The sequence below is a fragment of the Cavia porcellus genome, unplaced genomic scaffold, assembly GCF_034190915.1.
Source record: "Cavia porcellus strain 051 isolate PalLab524CR breed Dunkin Hartley unplaced genomic scaffold, mCavPor4.1 scaffold_4, whole genome shotgun sequence".
Taxonomy (NCBI): Eukaryota; Metazoa; Chordata; class Mammalia; order Rodentia; family Caviidae; genus Cavia; species Cavia porcellus.
This window is the reverse complement of record NW_026947487.1, coordinates 40,344,897-40,367,511: the sequence shown is the minus strand read 5'-3', so window position 1 is coordinate 40,367,511 and position 22,615 is coordinate 40,344,897. Positions and strand designations below refer to the sequence as shown.

Genomic DNA, 22,615 nt, shown 5'->3' with positions numbered 1-22,615 from the left:
ACCTGCCAATTTCCCACAGGTTGACCACTGCAGCAGCCATCCTCACCCTGGAATCACTTCTTATGGTTCTGCTGAGGAGTCCAGAAGAAGTCCATTGATACCCAAATTGCTTGTTGGGAGGAGAGGCTCGATGACTTGGCATTCAGTGTTTCTCATCCACACCTTCAGGCTGGTAGTTGTTCTGACATAAGAAGCTATGTATGAGGAAAGGGACGTGTGCCCTCAAGATTGGGAATTGAAAGATAACATAACAGTGTCTGATAAGGGAGGCAGGAGCTGCCCAGTAGGTTCAGCCTGAGAGGAAGCCGAGGCTGGGAGGAGGAATTGCGTATCCAGCTGCTGGCCTGGGCTTTGACATCTCCTCAAGGTGCAATTGGAAGAATGTGGAGAAAGCACTCCACGAGTGACCACCGTTTACCACCTGGATCCACAGCAATGTCTAGCTCAGAGCTATGCATTCATCCTTCATCACAGTTTAAAGAGTCTTCCTAACTTAAGAAACTATATTGCCAATGTAGGTCCAGAATTCCTTGTGCGCAATTCTAAAATTTGAAAATCTCTGCAGTTGTTCCTACAATATATTGTTAGGAAAACTTCATGGGATTTGAAATGAGGCCAATGATAGTTTTTATTTATCCCACTTTTGGGATACTAATGCAGTTTCTGCAGAAATATTAGTGTATTTAATTATGGGTATATGTCAAGATCGTACTAGGAAAACTGCACAGTACAGAGCACATTCACAGTGGTAAGTCTCTAAAATCCAAAAAATTATGAATTCCAAAAACACATATGCTCTCAAGGGTCTTATACAAGGAAAGGCAAACCTACGATATCAGTCACCTCTTTTGCAAGCTGACTCAGGACTTGAGGTTTAAACTTCGCATGCCTTAGGGTGGCTCCTATTGACATCAACATAGTACCAAGTGTTGGCAAGAAGGCAGAGAACCTGGAAGCTGTGTGCTGCAGGTAGGAATGTAGAATTGTGCAGCTCTGGAGCCCAGTGTATGGCATTTCCCCAAAAGTGAAGCAGCATAAGATTTCCAGCAATTCTACCTCTCGGTGTATCCCCAAAAGAATTTAAAGGAAGGACTGGAGGAGATATTTATACACCTCTGTTCAGAACGGCATTATTCTTAATAGCCAGGAGGTCAAAACACCCCAAGTACTCATTGATGGATAAAAGGATCTGATAGAAATTGGTATTTATATAATGGAGATATTACTCAACATTAAAAAGAAAGGAAACTCTGACACATGGCTTAACCTGGAAGGCTGCTGAGGATATGAAAGGACAACACTGTAGCATTCTGCTATTTGAGGTACCTAAAATAGTCAAATTCAAAGAGATGGAAAGTAGAATGGTGAGTGCCATGCCTGGAGAAGGGCGACGTGGGGAATTAGTAACACAGGTACAGAGGCTCAGTCTGGGAAGATGAAAATTTCTGTGCATGGATGGTGTGATGGAGACACTATGGGAATGTATTTACTGTCACTGAAACTGACACTAGAACATCATGAAACTGGTATATTTTACCACAATTTTTAAAAACTAAGTTTTAGGTTTACATTTTTAAAAGTTTTTGATGTAGATTAGTTTTCTTCCCTTTTCATTTACCCTAGTATTACTCAAAGCACACTGTGTGAAGTGCACTTATACTTTCTTAAAAACTATGCAGCTAGAGGTGTCTGTGACATTAGACTGCACGCGATGTCACAATGAGAAATGGTCAAAGGCACACCAGCTATGACGGGTCACCTGAGCTCTCTCTAGGATGGCAGGGTGACCACTGGCAATTCACTTAGCTAATTTATTTCATTATCAACTACTGGAGTCCATTGCATTCTTATGCAGATTGAGTGCCAAACTGTTGCTGAGAGCAGCAAAATCTGGAGCTTTAGAGCCTGGATTCCTGTACAGAAGAGAGATGGGTGATGGCTCTCCTCCAGCTGGCGCGGGAGGCAGGAAATGGCTTGGGAACTCTTGGAGAACACGCAGCTCATCAGTTGGTGCAGTCAGCAGAAGCTATGCTCCACGACTTGGCTGCTTAACTCACTGGCAGGAGCACCCCAAACCCACCCTTTCATGGCTGGACTGGAGTCAGCAAACTACGGAGCAGACAGAAAAGACCCGTGAGCCAGTTTTCAGGGCTGCTGAGTTGTGGACCAGCAGTGTGCTCCTTTTCTCCTGTTGGGAGCTGCGTCTGCTCGGCATCTTTCCCCACTGATAAGATGCACCCAGCTTCCTCTCACTTGGGATGGCTGGGAAGACCACGTGGATTCTTCCCTTCCCTAAATATTCCAGAGGAAGGGAGGCAAGCATTTGAGAATGCCAGGTTTGATAGCTGCCAGTTCTTTTCTTAGACAGGATTCTGACCTTCTAACATGTTTGCCTGGCTGGGCCTGCATAGAGTAATTTACAGTTCTTTACAATAGAGTCAGAGTTTTTTGGAACAGATTCTGCCATCAAACTAAAACAATTCTGTTCTGAAAGAGCTGCCGAGTCCCTGTCTTGACAGATCTCTCATCATTCCGCCTTCCCTCCATCTGCTCAGACTCATCCGGTCATAACTTGCTATTCTGCTTGGTTAATCAATTCACACAGTAGCTGGTGAGAGTGACTGATGTATTTTCTATTTTTCCGGTTTCCTACAATTTACTGTGTTTACCTCCTGGCCTTGGGAAGGGGTTTCCTTAGGGACTCTATTTCTGTGAGGATCAGGTGCCTTGAAATACAGCAGAGGCTCCTTGCAAAAGCCTCATCTCTAAAGGGTCCAATTTATCCTGGTCACTGAGCTGGCTCTTTGATCACCTCCTCTCTGAGGCGTTTTAAGGGAAGGACACATTGATGGTTGAATGCTGGCTTACAAGGAGCAAAATAAGAGAGTTGTTCTGCGGTTTTACAGGGGAGAGGCAGATGTCTGACAATGATTGACTTAAAGACTGCAAAGACCCTCAAATAATTTGCGTCCAGACAACCTACATGCTATGGGGCATGCCTCTCAAATTGGCTTCTGTTTATGTTCTTTCTTTTTCTTTTACATTCTTTCTGCCTATTTTATCATTTCCCATGCTCTTCTTTCTTTTTTAAATCATATCATCTGAGTTTAGGAGAAATGTCCTGATGAGGAAAACATGGTCCTAAAAGAAATTAGAGATGAAGTAGCTGCATACTGGCTGTGTCATTAAGAAGCAAGAATCTGAACAAAAAGGAAAGGGCCTCGGTGAACTCCTGGGGGCCTTCGTTTTTTCTGCTGTTGCCTGACGGAGCTCTAACCTGTGTATGCCAACCGTGTGGAAGTTTTATTTCTTTCGGAGCCTCTGCTTTCCTGTCTCCCTCTCATCATTCTTCTCTAGTTCCCGTACAGACAGCTCATTCTGGCCAGCAGCTGCCCAGAGCGCCCTTCTCAGCCATGACTGATGGTTGTGAGTGTCCTCTTAGGGTCTCGAGGTTCACACCAGGAACTTTAGGAGGCCTAGATTTGTAACCTGAACCACAAGTCTTTAATTCCCCCCACGGGCCTTCTAGATTATTATTGATTTTCCTCTGGAACTTACTAGCTTCCCCTCAGTACTGATTTGTCTGTGTCAAGTGACAGCATTTCTGTGCCTTTTCCCACTTCCCCTGAAGAGGCTGCTGAGGTCAGTGAAAAATGGAAGGAGTTCTCCCTGCAAGCTCACTTTTCTGCGGGTTCCTGAAGATGCATCCTGAGCTCTCTTTCTTGGCTGATGGACACCACTACAAACACCAAGGAAGACCCTTGATAAGCTTTTCTGATAAGTAGGATATGATTTAGAACACTACTGGCTATGAATGATATGTTGTGGGCACCCAAGAGCCATACACTGAACCTTTAATCTACATGAATTTAGGGAGGTTGGATGAGCCCTGAGATTGAAACCCTATGATGGGATTAGTGCCTTTAGAAAAAGAGAAAGGAGCTAGGTGTGGTGTGGTGTTGTACGCCTGCATTTCCAGCACTGGGAGTAGCTGAGGCAAGAGGATTGCAAGTTTGAGGACAGATTTGGAAATGTAACAAGATCCTACCTCAAAATTAATTATAGTAAATCAGAGAGAGAGAGAGAGAGAGAGAGAGAGAGAGAGAGAGAGAGAGAAGCTTTCTCCACCTTATAAGGACACAGAATGAAGATACTCGAGGTGCTCTGTAAGAGGCCCTTCACAAAAATATATGTACCCCTACTGGTATCCCAATCCCTCCCAGCCTTTAGAATTGTGTAACATGCAGCTCTACACCTTAAATTTCTGGTATTTTGGTTGTAGCACCCGGAGCTGCCTAAGATACTCATTGAATCAAGTACTGAACAAAGATTCGGGACTTACTCTTGCCAGCTGACATAATGTCATGGTCTGAGATCAGGATTTTGGTGAGACCAGGCTGTCCCCGGCATCCTGAAGCCTATGCCTTATTTCCAACTTAAAATTATCTCTTGATGCCTTTGTGAAATGTAAGCCACTCATCATCCTGACAACTTTACCCTTGCCTATCCTTAGTGGGAGACATCACAACAGAACCATGTGACTTCTCGGCCAATATTACTGTTACTGTTTTAATATAAGAACCCCACTAAAGGAAATATCAAGGTTATCTGTGGCAAAGAAAGAACAAAAATTTGCGATATGTCCCATAAGGCCGAGAATGGCATGTCTTACAGGTTCATAAGGGCTGAAAAAAAAAGTAAATTTGAATTTCAGAAACACAGTGAGCTCTTTTTTCAGGGCAGTTTTGTTATGCAGTGTTTTAAATGCCAGTTCCAGGGACTCTGCCTTAGAGTTCACTACTCAAAGTATGGTCTTTGGACCAGCAATATCCCACGAACTTGTTAGAAATGTAGAATATCACATAGGAACCCTTCCTTGCCCTGGGGCTTAACTGTCTTGGCTCAGGCTTCTCTAACAGAAGCACCACAGGCTGCATGGCTTAAACACTTATTTCTCACAGGAGAAATCTGAGATCAAGGTTCTGACAATATCTGTGTCTGGTGAGTGTTTACTTCCGGTTCATAGATGGCTGACTTCTTATTCTGTCCTCATATGCACAGCGAGAGATAATTTTTTCCTGTCTCTTCTCATAAAGGCAGCAATCTCATTCAGGAGGGTTCTACTCTCACGAGTTAATTACCTGCCAAATCCCTACTTCCAAATGCCATCCCTTTGGGATTAGGATTTCAACGTATAAATTTGAGAGAATATAAGCATTCAGCCCACAGCACCAAATGATTCAGAAGCTGAATTTTAACAAGATTTCCAAGAGTTCAGTCTGCACACCAAAGTTTCCATGGGTTTAGAACTTGCAACCTTCATAGATGTATCACCTTGATCTTCAGGTTGTCACAAGAGGTTGGCAAAATGAAAGATTCTCTTGATTACTTAGTCCTGTTGTTAGAATGGAGACTGGAATGCTGATTGGGCCACGGCACATCTGCAATTTCCTGCCATCCCAGGGCAGAGTGTCCTCCTACCTCCTCTCCTGTTGCCTGGCCTGTTTTGATACAAAGGCAGAGTGAGATGGATCCGGAGCAAATGGAGATAGCAAAGGAAGGAAAATGGGTTCGTGTCCAAAACCGTCAATGCTCCCAGACCCTTGACAGTGGTCATAGCACAGCAGAATGCCCCTGTGTCCTCCAGAGTAGTCACATCTGTATGTGTCCTGCTCTATCACGAATTGTCATCAGTTCCAGCAGATGCCATTCATTTAATGATAGCTTTTGGGGAAAATAACATAGCCATTAGAATAAATGGACATATCCACCATAGGAGTCATTTTGATTTCAGAAACATCACGAGCTAAAACAGATATATTTCTGAATCGAGAAAGTGTGGCCAAGAATTATGGAGAAGGATTCTGAAAATAATTGGGAGAAATATGAGTGATAGAAGTCAAGCTGTCAGATACTTAGCACAAAAGAGCTGCTGGGCAGAAGCAGAGGACCATGCCTGAAAAGGTCTGATAGATGGAACCTAATGCAAGAGGGACTTGTCTGCTTCATTAGAGACTCTGTCACATGGCTTTGGTGTATAAACTCCGGACTGTGACACTCCATCAATCCTAATCGGGATCTCCATTTTATATCCATTAACACAGGTTGATAGATTTAAAAAAACTTCTGGTACTTTCATTTCACATAGGTGATGAGAATAATCTTTCTTTCCTCATTTCTTTTGTTTTACAATTCCTAAACATTGAAAAATACTTATAATCTTAAAATTCATACTTCAGATGTTATTATCTAGATCAAAAGGGTATTCTTTATAACTGTTATTTTAATTGACACATAAAGATCATACATATCAAAATTAATATGTTGCTACATGCATACATTGTGCAATGTTCAAATCAGAGTAAGCTATCTGTTTTCTCAAACCTTTATCAATTCTTCAGGATGAAATATTGAAAATCAATTCTTTTAGCTTTTTTTGAAATATATAATACAATGCTGTCTGTAGTCACTCTCTGGGCAATAGTTCCCTGGAATTTCTGTCTCCTTTCTGTTGCCATAGCAGGCATCGATCAACCTCTTCCCATTAAATGAATTCTTGGACTTTAAAATTTCTTTAAGTGAAGAGCTTCTCTCATGTCATTTTGTATTAATTAATATTTGCAGGAGAAAAATCTTCAACTAAATTCAATATTCACCACAGTAGTAAATATAAAATTGTAATGCTACACCTTCAAGCCACAGAATTTTTAAAAAGGAACTAAAACAAACCATAAAATTGTAACTTTTCAGTGGTAACATAATTGGAATTGCAAGTATTTGACAGCATGATGTTAAAAATAATATACTTATTGCATAATAAAAGGTGTGCTGTATCAGGTTAAATTCTGGAAATCCTCCAAATAATGATTTATTGCATGGAACCTGGCCATTTTGTCTACTGTATAAAATTCTTAAATGCTTCTGATTGATCTCAGGATAAAATTCAAATCTGGCCTTTGAGTCCTGATCCAGACAGTTCTCCACTTACGTGGTTCTTTTCTAAACCTGCAACCCAATAGTGTGAGCCAACAGTGAGTTCCTGATCCACTGTCCTCTCTCCAGGCACCATAATTTTCTTCTCCTGACTGCATGATCGCCCCACAGCACTTATCCCTCAAAGCCTCACGCAGTGGCTGAGCAAAAGGACTGCTTAATAATATTGATGGGGATAGACAGGATTAGTGAGTGATGCAGAACCATTCAATCTTCACAGAGCTCAGAATCCATTTAATTTGTTCTTTTAATAGAAGGAGAAGAATATTTAGCTGCTGTTTAAGAAACCAGAATATTTAGCTGCCAGCGAGAGACTACTGGTCTACCACGTGGGAGACTCCAGCTTTCACCTGTCTTAACTGTCCTTTACTGTCTCTGGAGCTCTTTTTGCACAAAGAGGAACTTGCTGATCACCCTGACTTCCTGTAGCTCTCACTTCAATGGTCTTTATGTTCCCATTCATTTTCTTAATGGAGTTTTAGTCATTTTCCTACCCACAATTATGGCCATTCTTTATGTCCTTTTGTAAGAAATTGCTTATGTGCTAATACTTAGAAACTTGTGTTGCTATCAGTGGGAATGATGTTCAAAATATAGTTTTCATTTTAGCCAGGGCTGGAAGGTAAACACAGATGAGCAACAGAGCAGCTTGAAGAATTAAACATATATTCATGAGGCCACCTGCTCATCCTTTCTTGTGTCTTTGTGTAGTCACTGAGAAAGGACACATTCAAAGCTGAGAATTAACAGCCAAATTTTCTGGCCGCCTTCCTCAAAGGTTATATACATTGTCATGTTTCATAGTTTAATTTTTTAATTTTAATTTTAATTAATTAGTTTGTACAACTGGGTGCTGAACCCAGGGCCTTTGCATGGAACTACATCCTCAGCCCTTTTGATTTTTTATTTTGAGACAGTTTCACTCAATTACTAAGTTTCCTGGGCCAGGACTAAACTTGGGATTCTCCTGACACAGTCTTTCAGACTTCTGGAATTACAGAAAAACTTGGTATTTTTGAGTGTCATGTTGATAATACCATGAACTTCCTTTTGTCCTCTCATGATCTAAAATTTGGATAAAACTTTAGGTAACTTGAAATGGTTAAAGCTGTTTCTGAGGGTGTCTTGATTACACTCTGTTAAGCTCTTTCTGGTGTGGTTAACGATACCATTAGCAATAGATGCAAAAAATTCGACACAGCAGTGTGAGAATTAACACCGAATACGCACCTCACTTGAGCTGGCCTCTTGCAGATTTCTTCTGAACTTAGTATTCGTGTTATCTTCCTCTTCCCCTTAGATCACAGCTGTTTTGGATGTTTGGAACTGCCCAGTAAGACCTCTGAGTAGATTCCCCTCTTAGTTTCTCCACCTGTCGGTCAATCCCTGAAGATTCCTTGAAACCAGCTTACCATCTGCTTCCCCCACCTGCAGCCTGGCTGCTGTGGGCTGTGGCAGACTCCTCTCCTCATGCCCTGCCCTGCCTGCCAACTCCCGGCCAGTGCCCCCATCCAACTTCTCCACCCCACGGAAACCCAGCCAAGTCCACACACATTCAGACATTCCTTACCAAGTGACCACAGCCCTGGTCAGCAGGACAGGGAGCTAAACATACAGCTACCTTTTAAGAGGAGGTTCCAAGAGGACTTCCCAAAGCGTGGACCTGTTTGAACTCTTTTCTGCTGGTCCCTTGGCTGTTTTCCTCTACCTTTTCAATAAATACTTCAATAGTTTTCCCTCCAAGGATGAAAATATTACAGTTTAATTTTCATTTGCTGTTTAACTTGTGGTGAAAAAAAATGTTCCGCAGATTTAACTATGGATGAAAATAGCCCTGCTATCTTAAAGTCATTAAGGGAACATAAAACGGCTCTTTGTGATCTCAGGCTGTGTGCGATCTGGCATCTGTCACCAATCCTCCGTCCTTATTCAGAAGCCAGACATTCAGAGCAAGGATTCCAAGCTTAATGGCACCTTGAGAATTAGTGCTCCCAAGTGCCCATCAAATCTGCCACTCTCAACAGCTGTCACCGAGTGATGCTGTGTCCCTCCACCCTCTGCTGCTTTTTGTATAAACAGGTCTTCAGAGCTGTGCCAGGAGAGTCTTCTGGGCCCGTGCGCTCTGCCCCTGCCCAGCATCCGTGCCTCACCTGGCTTTGCTGTGCCCATTCCAGCATTCCTCTTCATTGGATGTGCCCGCCGTCACACTCTCATCTTTGCAGATGGTGTAGGGCAGCGCCGACCAGACCTTTTTAGAGAGCTTCAGTTTCTCTTTTATGTCTGTGACCTGATCGAAAAACCAAGGAAAGCCAGTGAATACCCTCTGCAGGCTCTGCTCATTTCCACACAAGGATGCAGCACAGGTGAAGGTTACAGAGCCTGGGACACGAGTGACACAAACTATCTTGTGCAGGAGACAGACAGGGTGTGTGGAGTTCACTGCCCAAACAGCCTGCCCCCATCTTCTGCCAGCACAAAGGTTATTGGTTCTTCGTTTTCCTTTTTTCTGCCCTTTCATCCCTTGAGTTAAAACTTAGGAAGCATCTCTCTTGGTTTCTGCTCCCCTTCCTGCTGAGAGTCCCTAGTGCAAACCCCTAAGTATGTGCTTTAGAACTCATTTGTTTGGATGAGCAAAAATGCCCCAAAACAATGCACTGAGATGAAACACCCTCCCCAGTGGCCTACAGGTTTCTTTAAGAAGGAAATCTCCTCACTGATTCAGCTGCTGGTGACTACTGCTCTAACGCAATTGACAGGCTCACACCACACACACTTGGACAGCAAGCCCAACGCAATGCAAAGTCTTGGGCAGTGGAAGAGGAATTCCTACTCCTGGCAGGGTGCAATGCACAGCCGGAGGTGGCTGGCGGGAATGGCTTAGGATGGGCTCTGCGTGTTCTCAGCTCTGACTTCTTACCTGTGACAAGGGTGAGGACAGGGATTCAGGAACATGTCTGTTGATGCAGCCAGAGTCCTGGTTTCCTATTCTGTCTGTGCAAACACTGGGGAAGTCCATGGAGGGACACAGTGTATCTGTTATGGCTTGTGTCCCTACAAATTCATATTTTTCGAAGTTTTGACCCCATGTTTCTCAGCATGTGACCTTATTTTGAGATTGAGTCTTTACTGAGATGAGGAAGTGACAGTGAAGTCATTAGGATCAGCCCTAATTTGCCATGACTAGTGTCTTTATAAAAAGGGGATATTTGCACACAAACATGCTGGGAGTGGGGTGGGGCAGATGACCTGGAGAGACACAGGAAGACACAGCCATCTACCAGCCAAGGACAGAGGCTTGGAATGGATCCTTTCCTCACACTTCTGAGAAGAAACAAACCCTGGCAACACTTCGACTTCATGCTCCTGGCCCAGAGGCAACACAGGCCTGCAGCTTTCAGTCCTTCAGTTTGAGGGACTTTGTTACAGCAGCCCGAGGAAACTCCTACAGATGCATGGGTGAAAATACTGGGGAAACGTGAGGAGGTTATGCACACAATCTGAAAGGGCTTCCCAGGGATTATTTATTAATCACAAAGAGAAAACCAGTAACTTTACAGAGCAAGTCATCAAAGCATTGTGGACCCCCTGATGTGTTGTGCCAAGAAAGATACATGACCCACGGAGGCAGCCAGAGTCTGTGCCCGGAATTTAATGGGGAGGACACCTCAGATCAACTCAAGCTGGGGACACTGTCAGAATGGGCTGGCCTCTCTGCTGCACCCAGTCAGTCACACAGGGCAAGAAAATACTGCATGGTCTAGATTCTACAAGAAACCCAAAATATAAACACTATTAAGAGAAAAATTAAAAGAAGGATGGTAGGAAACAGGGAGGTATACTTTGTGAGATGGGAAAAGGATCTGGGGAGCAGGAGAGAAGAGAGGGGGAGAGGCAGGATAAGTAAAAACGATCAGGATGAGATATGTATGTGTACCCAGTTCTCCAGGATGAATGCATTGGTTATGTATCACAAACATATACCAGCAATACAACAGAGAGTCAGCTTGTTAGAATTATAAGGCAAATCACAGTCAGCGAGAATGATTATGCCAGTTACATGTGATAAAGGATTTGTATTTGGAATACATAAACTTTAAGAAAAATAACAACAACAAAAAAGGGCACGAAAGACTAAAGAGTTCTTTCAGATTAAGAATTAGGAGCCACAATATTCAAATATAGCACATAAATATGGATAAATATTAGCTCAAAAAATAGTGGCCATAAAGGCCATTTTTGAGATAGAAAGCAAATTTTGTATACTGACTCCCTGTATTATTAGATGATAGTATTGTATCTGTAAAATTTCCTGAATATGAGATCATATTGTGGTAATTAAGGAGAATGTCTTGCTCTTCAGACATGCACATTGCAGTATTTAAAATTAAAGAGATATGATTTTCACAGCTTATGCAGTAATAATTCAATAATAATAATTAATAAATGTTAGTACAGTCTATATAGATGTATATAAAAGTAAATGTGGCAGTTTAAAAAGATTAATAATTTAATAATGATTTAATAATTAGGGATTCTGAATACTAAGTTTGAATTTTTATTTTCAAAATTAGGCATGTAAGAAAAAAAAAACCCTCCACATTTTATTTGTTCTGTACAGCAGCTCATTTGGTGTTCCGAACTTTCCATAAGGATGACCCCTCCTAGGCCACTCAGTTCCATTCTTCTCAACACAACCCACTCAGGAAAATGTAGTGTTACATATTTATATTTAGTCCATGAAACGATGACCATCTTCAGGACTGCAGTGGTGTCATGCAGTGTGACACATGACGTGTTACTCTGCCTCACAATAAAGCACAACAAGAATGGACATTGTGGTTTCTGTTCACTTAATGCTATAAATCTCAGTAGCATGCTGGGGGAGTCTAAACGAGATTTACAGATAAGAAAGACTACAATTGCACAAGGTCCCACTAGTATCTTCTTTTTTAATAGTTTCTATATTTAGCTGGGAACATTCTGCTACTTCTTTATTTTATTATTTTACGTTATAGTGCCCAGGGCATTGCACATGCTGGGCAAGTGCTCTACCACTGAGTTACATTCCCAGCTCGTTAATTTTGAGACAGGTTCGTACTTGGTGGCCTTGAGCTTGTGATGCTCCTGCCCAGTCACTAATCATTTTTGAAAAATATCAAATCCAATCATTGGCTCCTTCAATATACATTTTCAGGGCCCCAATTATATTCACAGGGTCCTGATGAAGATTTCAAATTCTGATCTTCTGATCTTCCTAACTCTGAAAATTGGCTTTCTTGGCTGACCTTTCTTAGACTCCATACCTCTTAACAATAGGAATGGGGTTGTCATTTGTCTTGCCCTCAGTTCTCAGGAAGTCTTGAGTGACTGATCAGCCCAGTTTGTCTGGGAATTAGAGGATTCCAGGGTGCTGAGTTTTCAGTGCTAAAATAACAAGTCCCAGAAGTCCCAGATAAACCAGAATGAGCTAGACACACACACACACACACACACACACACACACACACACACACACACAATCTCAGTACATAGCAAGTGCTCAATAAATGTGAACAAAGATAGTGAATTTAATTATCCCATTTTGTTACAAACTCATAGACAATATTGCTAACACTAAATAGTACAATGTTGCAATGACACGTGTTCTTCACTTCAAAAGGATGAGAAGAGACGTGGCCATGAGGAGGGTGGACATGTGGGTCCTCCTGAACTGGGAGTGACGGGAGGCAACTGAACAAATGGACACTGTTAGCCCCTGCAGAAGGACACGTCTTTGATTCTAAATGGGGTTGGAATGACTGCTGTTTGTTTTGCAGTATTGGGAAAGTTTTTCAATTCTCACATTGTTCAGAAATATAACTCTCATTGTGCTTATTTTTGATTTTTGAATGATATATGTAACTGCTGTGCTGCAGCTCCAGGCTTGAGTTTTGCTTTGTTTTATTTTGTTCTTTTTTTTTCCTGAGAATTTCAATGCACAAAACTGTGAGCTAAGCTGTATGTTAAGGAGCCTGCTATGTCCTGACAGCAACTCTGAACCCATTCATGAACAGCGCAAACCTGATGGGAACAGAGACCTGGAATAAAATACAAAATCTCAAACAATATCTTTTTCTGGTTTTCAAATAAGCTGTTCTACTATGAATTAATTCTCACAAATACTTGCAAATGGTATTTACCATTGGTCCAGTATTACATTAATAGTACTCAACAGTAACATTAATAAGACCTAATGGTTACATTTTTAAACTACTTATGCTATCGATAGATTCTGAAAGTTAAACAAGTCATGTTATTTTATAGGAATCCAATCTAAATCTATAACACTAGGGTTTGCAGGGGAGACTTGAACCCTCTTTTAGGATTTACCTGGATTTTATTTGGATTTCTGATAATGTTACTGCTGGCTTTAGTAGAAACACACACACACACACACACACACACACACACACACACACACACACACAGTCCTATCCCAAAGTCCATGAAAACCTGACTTTATGAGGTGTTAATGGCATCAGTCTCATAGTCCCCCTTTATACAATCCTAAAGTTAGACATAAGAGGGAGGGAGGTGACAAAAAAGATTGATAGATAAAAAGAGATTAGTAGAATCACATAGCAGAAAGGACTATGCAAATTCTCTTATCTGATAACTTCACATAAGAAATAATCTTGCCCCGAATATTTAACTTGAGTCTCATCAATTCCATTTTACAGGACATAGAGAAACAAAACCAAGTAACACCATAAATAAATGATCTGACACAGCCTGTGAATGAGACATTTCATAAGACAACTGACTTCAACTCTTCTAAAGAACACAAGCAAATAAATAAATCAATAAAGGCAGGAAGACTTTTCTGGATGAAAAGAAAAACTCCAAAAACATAACATCTATATGCCACGTACATGACCTTCAGAGAATCCTGAACTTGGAGGCAGGCACCCAGTTATAAGCAAGAATTTTGAGATGATCAGGAAATTTTGAATATAGAACAGATAGTAGTTGATATTAGGTTTTAAGTTTTATTAAGTGTGATCATACTATCGTGGCTAGGTAAGAGGTTTCGAGATTCATATGGAGACATCTAAAGATAAATGTCATTGTGTCTTTCACCTGAAAATCACAAAACACTCAACCAGTGTTGACTCTATGCAAAGGGTGTATGAATGTTCATATTGCCATTTTTCAGCCATTTCAGTGTTGTTTGAAAATGTTAAGATAATGAAGAGCTGGGAAAGAAAGAGGAGTTGGTTGGGAAGGCACGAGGCTTTTAAGAGCCTAGCTGGATTCAGCCTAGGGCAGTCATTGACCCACAAAAACAGGGGCTCACTGTGAGCTTTCGGGAGCTGAGGCACACACAGTCAATCTTCTCAGCTCTTTTGTCTGTGCTGAGACATTATCCTTATATGCTCTGTGCCACTGGGACACAGGGGCTTACAGAGGCTGAGAGCTTTGTCACACATCTAGCAAATGGTGGAGATGAGATTCCAACTCAGATGTAGACTTTAAAACTGTTACTCTTAACTTCTGGGCTTAATTAGCCTCATTGCTCAGAGCACTGGCTTTGGGTTGATGGAAAGGCTGTGTGTGATTCAGGATGGAAACACTGAACCTTCTGCTTCTATTTTTTAAGTGCAAGCATGCAAGAGGAATGGAGTCTTCCTAAGGCACAATCTAGAGACTGATATTTCACTCCCCGTATGGCAATGGCCACTTCTCAGTGATCCTGTAGAGGGAGTAAGACTTTCCACAGAGGGTGTGCTGTGTGGGTACACTGCCCTCATTAGTTAGCTTGCTGCTAACAGCATCTGTGTGGTTGAATGTATGGGTGGATTGGGTGATCTGATTTTAATTAGTTCACTCATGGAATAGTGACTTAAAATGACTTTGGAAAAGAAGCCTTGGATTTATTGCACTTCAAACAATTCAAGGACAGGTGAACAATCATAAAATGGCAGGCAAATGATAGTAGTTCTTAGCACAGGGGCTTCATTCCAAGCTTTCATGGATGTGCAAAACCAGTGTAGTACAAACCATTTTTCCTATATGTGCAATATCTATGATAAAGTTTAGTTTATAAATTAAACATTAGATTAACAATAGCTTTTTGACAGGATGGAGCAATCATAATACTATATTGTACTTAAATTAACGTGAATTTGTCCTGTCAGAATTATTGTGGTGGTGTGAGATATTCCATGGTCCCCGTACAAAGACAGGAAGTGAGATCAATGACACTGGCACTGTCACGCAGGGAGAGGCTACCATTGACCTTCTAACAACACAGCCAAGGAGCATTATCTGCTTTGGGTGATCCTGGATCCTGGAGCCCTTACCACGTGCAGTGAGGATACATAGCTAGACAAAGAGAAGATTCCTATCCTTGATGCGTGGGCCAGTAAGGGCCGAGATTTCATCATGCAACCCAAAGAATGCTTGTTTTAAAATGTAAGACTTATTTCTGGAATTTTCCACTGCCTATTGACTGTGGGTAACTGAAACTATAGAAGATAAAACTATAGATAAGGAGACAGCTACTATATTTCTCTTGCTTTTTTAAAATTTTTAATTTTAATGATATATAAAATGGTAAATTTTTATGGAGTGTCAGGGGATGTTTTCATTCATGTGTACTGTGTGTCATGTTAAAATTGGGGTAAGCACATCTACCTCCTCAAACATTTATCATTTCATTTTTTAAATTTATCATTTCTATGCAGTATTCTTTCTTTTGGTTACTCTTGATCTATCTGCAACATTACAAAGTAAAAATAATAAAGTGTCTTCGTCTTATCATGATCTCATTCTTCAAAAACTATTTTCATACAAATTTCATGAGATACAGAGTATATTAGTTCAGTAATGCTGGTATATAATGAATGCATAAATAAGCATAAGTAATCTAGGTGTCTATGATCCCGAATATTTTGCAGACAGAAATATAATCCTAAACAGTGGCCATCATATCCTATAGCACAGGAACTCACACAATACAGTATATTTTGTATCAGTGAGTTAGCAAACAAAAATTCAGTAACAATGAAATAATGAGACAGGGAAATATAATTTAGAAGAAGTTCAGATACATTGATTAAATGAGAAAAAAAGTGCTTTCCTCGTGAAGCACTTATTATGCATCTTTTATAAGTCAGGTTTTTTGCCAGGTTCTGGGAGTACAAAGATGCCTCGGACACAATTGCTGCCCTTGAAGGATCCCGGCTGCGCTGTCTGGTGAGGGTGAACAGCTACCAAGCAATTGTTACAGTCATGGGCAAGCAAAGGGCTGTGCGAGAACCGGTACCACTTGGTCTGGGAATTTCCTTTTTGGGAAATACCACGTTTCCACCTAAGCTTTGCTGATATTTGCTCTTTGTAACTGCTCAGCTCTGTCATGGGAATGCTTAGGAAGCAGGATAATTAGTAATTCTATCCAGAGGGATTAAAAACAAAGAAAGGCATCGTGTCCTTCCAAGTTTTTACCTCCAAGAACTGAATGAGTTTACCCATGAAATGTCATTGCTTTCAGCCACGGCTCTGGTTCTGAGTCACTTGTTTTGCTAAGGGGCAGCTGCACAGTGATGACTCCCAGGGAGACCTACTCCACAGCCTGAGACTCAGCAAACAGTGTTTTGTGTGCACCGGGTGCTTAATAAATATTTGTTGAATGAATACATACCTGATGAGCATTGCTGATTATCTTTTAAGGGAAGTAAGATTTCAAAAATTATTGATTGTGTGCTGGCTACTGCTGTCTGGGCTTTCCTTTGGGGAGTAAGGAAGACATGCACAGATTCAGTCAGGTCTTTAGAAAATAAGTGCATTCCCTTGACCTAGTCACCAGAGCAAGCATGATCTCAGATGATCCTGCCAGCCCTCTAGTTAGGATTCCAAGCTCCTGTTGCCTCAAAAATCTTTCCAGAGGTCATTTGTTACAGGTCTAATGGAAGAACCTCAGAGACCTCAAAGGCAAATTTGGCTTGGGGAAAAACATGAGACTCTAACCAAAAATGGAGTGAATCCCATCTTAAATAGTTTTTGAAGTCCTATAAAGGCATATCATTTCCAATGCCTTCCCTTTGGTTTTCTAGATAAGTGACTTGCTGAATTCTTATTTGGGGTGTTTTGGATTCTGTTAATATCATTGTCTCCTATGTGGATTATTTGATGGGGCCTGTTTGACTTTTTCCAACAAGAAGTTTGCCCTGTCTATCCATCTATCTGGGGCCTGAAGACTGTTTACTCTGGGCCCTTTGCCTCCTGTGGGTCTTTCTTAGGCAGCTACTGTGAGAGGGCCACTCGCCATCCCCTCTAGTCAACCCTGGACTGGAAATGACTTCCTTGGATACCTGTGTGCATCCCTAGCTCTGTGCCCCATTTGCTCATGACTTCATGAAGATCCCAATGTGCCTACTTTACCTGTATAAAAACATAACGTAATCAGATGTAAATAATATATACCATATCTTTAGAAAAAAGGTGATTAATATTTAAAGGGCTATATACACTAAATAATACATATGGGGAAACAATGTGAATATTTTATAGGCTGAAGGTCATTTGCTAGCTTTGGAAAGCAATCTGCTTAAAGCAATGAAGGCAGCCTGTTTTTGCCTCATGGATAAGACTACCATCCTTGGGTAAATACAATGAAATTCATGGTATATAAAACCACCTGCACCCCAAGAATTTAATAACCCCATTTTAGAGACAGTGACCTAGTCCGGCTCTACTCTGCAGCAGACTAGTCTTTCCTTAGAACACCAAGCTGCACAGCTCACTCTGGGAGCTTCTAGGAGGATTCAAGTCCTCCGGCTCATGGGGCTTCTGTGGCTTCAATAAGTCCTAGGAGTGGACCTGTTCACAACATTTCTCATGCACTTGGAGCCACACACAGTCTGGAGTGAGTGTTTAATGTTTTGGAGTCTCACATAGAATGTTAACTTTTCTGCCAAATATCCATAATTTTAATCCCCCTAGTATTTTAATATTATTCTAATATATTCTATATTAGGGGTTACTAATGGCTCGTAGCTCATTAAAAAACTGAAGACATGAGATGTGCTTAATCTACTTGCTCTATTTGTGTTGAACCCTGGACTCAAACCCACATCTCTTGATAATGGCTTTTAGCACTCTCCTCATAGAATGTCAGTTTCCCATTTATTTTGAGTCTATGAAACTTTTCGGTGGTGTTTTGTGTGCCTTCCACTGCCCTTGTCTATAATGTTTGAATAAATTCTGAAGTACTTGGTGGAGAAATCACTTGTAACATGTTTTCTTTCAGGAAACTTCTAAATAAGTCTTGAGGATGGCAGCAGGTTCTCTGGATCCAGTCTGTCAGTGAACCTAAAGCAGATTTTTGCCCACATAATACACCCAGGATTCCACTGAGTCCTCGAGTCTCTGTGCAACCTAAAAACAGCTCCACGTTCTGGGCTTTATCATCCATTCCCAGGGAATTCAATCACAACCTCTAGTCTATTTCCGTGTGACATATTTTTCCCCCTGTGGTATGGTACTTTTAACATTACTCCCCAAGGAGACAAACACTCATGCATTTGTAGGAAAAAGTAGGAAGGATAAAAACCCAGTAGGAAGCAAGAGAATCTTTGAAATTTCAAAAAGACAATGCTTTGTTTTGTTGGGTTTCTCAGGGGATTGGGAATTGGATGAAAAATTTAGAGTCTGAATTATCCCCCCTGGCTTCAAGTTCGGAGTTTCTTGGCTAAATGATTATGCTCCGTGAAGGGCATGACCTTGAGAAGACAGATGGGATCCTTAGTTTGGCAAAATAATAGTCCTCAAAGTAAGTATGGAAACATCAGAAATATCTTTGCATGCTGCTCAGGTTAGATTTTTTTCAGCCAATTTAAAAATAACAACAAACCTTAAAATCTTCATGTTTGTATCTGAAGTTCTTTTTTTCATTTGTTTTTATTTTTCATTTTAAATACAATAAAATCCAATAAAACAAAACAGAATAAAGCAAATCAAAGCAAAGCAGTGAAATTGGTACAGAACTTTGAAGCAGTATACTAGGAAATCAACAATGTCTACCCATAGTATATCTTGTTATCTTCATACGAGTTGTCCGTTTCACCAGACATAGCAAAGCCAAACCAAATAATATAGAATAAAACCACTGAAAACAGAATACTGAATAAAGAAAAACAATTAATTGGAACAAAACAAAACAGTGAGAACAATATTGGATTTCAAAGACAGGATAGAAGGACATCTCCCATATTTGCTATGTTGCATTCTGATAAGCTCCCAATAGATGCTCAGACCACTGGCCCCAGGCCTGCAAAATCAATCAAACAATACAAGCATTCAGTCACTTTTTGTATCTCAGTTGCTATCAACTCAGCCTGCCCTCTGAACCAGCCAGTTGCTTGTGGTGGAGAGGCATGTTGATTCTCAGCCTGTGCACCAGGAGGCTGTGTGACTTTTCTGTTCCTGGACCCCACATACCTTGTGCGGCTTACCCAGAAAGGCTGTACCTAATGTTCTAATTGTGCCTCATTTCTTGTAGTGTTGTATTTTAGCCAGTAAGTGTAGTAATATTCCCATCCTCAAGAGATGACAGTCTGACATCACATTAATACTTATGGAATTCAGCAGTGAAGAGAAAAAGGTAGGAAGTCATTTGTTTTGAGGAAATCCATGTGTAATCCTTTGCAGTGAGCACCTGGATAGGGGCACAATTTGCTTCCCAAGTAAAATATATGAATTGCATTAAGGAATGTTTTTTTTTTTCACTACATCTTAGAATTTGAAGTCCAGCAGACCTCCTATTATCCAAAGCTTCTAGAGTTCTTGACAGAGATTCACCTCGACTCCCTTTAAAGGGATCCTGTGACAGATCTCTGTGTCCAATGGAATGGGATTTGGGCTTTGCTGCTTGATGTACAGCAAGTCACCTCTCTCCTCTCTGGGTAATTCTGGGGTCCCCATGGGCATGCTGATCAGACAGCAGAAGCTCAGCCTCCTTGTTCTTCCCCTGACTGTCGCCGAGATGATGGGTCAACTTTATCTCTCGTTTTGCTCTGTTCCTTTATGACCCATGGCTGGTCTCAAATTCCAAGAGCCAATTCTGGTTTCCCTGCCCATCCCCGTGAATCCTTTCTGACTTTGGGAATGTGTGACCTTAGATGTTTTGCTCTTTGCTTTATCCTTGGGAGCAAAGCTGCGCTAATCTGGATTAGGAATTGTGGCAAATGCAGAGTCTAAACTAGGCTATTAGATATACAGGGTAGGGGTAGATACATGGGATAGGGTGATCCCAGGGACAGTCTCAAGTGAAGACAACACATGCAATGTGTCCAGCTCTTCTATAAACCGCTCTAAGCAGTTTGGATATTTGAAAATGACCTCTGTTCCCACCATGGTCCCTTCTATCACTATACAGTGCAAACTTTGGGAAGTTCTTCATGGTTTGAAAAGCAGATTTCTGATGTAACCAATGAGATCATGGTAATACTATGGGACTGACCTCTTTGAACATCATTACTACAGAAATTAGCACTTACTATTGAAAATTTCCAGGGAGAGTTTATAGCCTAATTTTGCCATTTGTTTTTGTACTTGGAATTGAACTCAGGACCTTGTGCTTGCCACATAGGCACTATACCACTGAGCTATATCCTCAGCTCTTAATTTTGTCAGTATGAAAAAATGCTTGCTTGTTCTGAACATCTAGATTTTACAGAAAGCTACTGATTCTTTGCCAGATATTACTTCCAGTGTCCAATGCCTTCATAGGGATTTTGCCAACAAAATCCAAACAACATGCCCAGTCTATCTTTCTACATGTGGTTGACACAATGCAGTGTTTTTATTAAGCACATAGCCACATGAAGTTACTCTTAAAATATGAAAATCTCATCTCCAAGAAATGAAATCCAGGACATTGAAAATATACCTGCTAATTAGTGAAAAAAGGAAGGAGTGTGGCAAAGTATTTCTCTTCATTCTTTAGCATTTTATAATTAATCAGTTAATTCTAAATGTTTAGCGCTTTATTTCCACACCAAGATGAGAAAAAGATATACGCTCTGATCTTTCTCTCTGAATCAACTACAGATATCTGAACTCTACCAGGAAACAAGAAACCATATTTGTGCAACAGAGAGTGGTGTGATCAAACAGGTTTTTCTTAATAAGATACTGTGAACATGATTACATCCAAGAGCAAGATTCCTCACCAAAGATGAACACACACCAGAAAGGTAATTTAGATACAGTAGAGAAAGCTAGTCAGCAAATGGTAGTTGGAAAACAGATCTATCTAAATTCTAAAGCCATTTAGGGTTGATACGTGTTGCTCTAAATCTTGTGTGGAATATGCAGTCAAGAGCTTATAAATCTTTTTGCGACATATGTGATTGGATTTATACTTAACTATGTAGACTTGGCCTGTGTGGTGTATGATAAATGCTAGTTTTGCACCTATTGTGGTATATCTATGCTATGGGCTGAGATGTCCTTCCATAGCCTCATGTACCCATAGGCAAGGCCTTGGGAGGTGACTGGATCAGGGGGTCTTAACAGAACCACAACTACCCTGATCCTGTTACCTACACAGGAAATAGAAGAAATTTGTTTTCAAACCATGAAGAACTTTCCCGCTGATGAATCCATAGCTAAACATGATGCTGGAAGATGAAGCCTGGTTAGAGGAAGTGGGTCACTGGGGGCATGGTCTGGAAGAATCTATATTTCCTTCTCTTCCCTTTGTCCATCTGTCTGCCTGTTTCTCTTTCTATCTCTCTGTTTCCTGCCACCATGCTATGAGCTTCTTTCCCTCTGTGATGCCACTCTGCCTCGGAGCCAGCTGACTATGGACGGAAACCTCCACAAACTGTGAATGGAAATAAACCTCTCCTTCCTTAAGCAACTAAGACAATTTGGGATGTGATACAGTGCTCTGATTTTTCCTTCATGAGTCTAACTGGAGATTGGTTTAAGTTTCATTGTCAGTGATTTGGGCTTAAAGGAGTTCTGGAAACAATAGGATGAGACATTAGTGAATACACCTGAGTAAGTCATGCCCCTCCCCCCAGGACATTTATGAACTCTGACTGTCACATGGGGACTACATACTATGAGAAAAGAGTAGGATTTGATGGATAACTTTCCCTATGTGTGTCAACTTGATTACCTTTCTACTAGGGCTCCTCCTTTGGCATTCAGAGACACTTAGGTTGCCCCACAGAGTACGTGTTCATAGAGATCCGTTGGTCTTTCCTGCCATAAACAGTTTCCCACCTATGGTGATTCTGGGTCTTCCCTCCTAACCTGCGAGCAACACAGGGACAGGGCCCCTAATCTATGCATTCACCACAGCATAGGTATTATCTGTGCCCTCTCTGAGCACAAGGCCTAGGGTGTAGTAGTACTCAGTTAGACAGTGTATGAGTGGGTAAATGAAGCAGAGTAGCCAGAAAGGTAAATTTTGATTCTCCAAGTGAAATATAAATTCTAGATGTAGTTGCCTGAAAAATAGATTGGTTGCCACTGGAAGCAACAATATAAGCCTTCCTGTTTCATGGGGAAATGACTGCTTTTACCATCAGTGAACTTACCACTCAGTGGAGCAAACATCTATACATAT

General features: G+C 41.1%; 1 protein-coding gene across 3 annotated transcripts in view; it reads right to left on the bottom strand.

Annotated features, from left to right (window-relative positions):
• Gpc6 (glypican 6) overlaps window positions 1-22,615 on the bottom strand; it is a 1,068,618-nt gene that overhangs the window by 14,148 nt on the left and 1,031,855 nt on the right. For all 3 annotated transcript variants that reach the window (XM_005007165.4, XM_003477617.5, XM_063246933.1), the window contains one exon: window positions 9,144-9,280. In XM_005007165.4, the coding sequence (XP_005007222.1) occupies window positions 9,144-9,280 (137 nt within the window). The remainder of the gene's footprint in view (window positions 1-9,143; window positions 9,281-22,615) is intronic.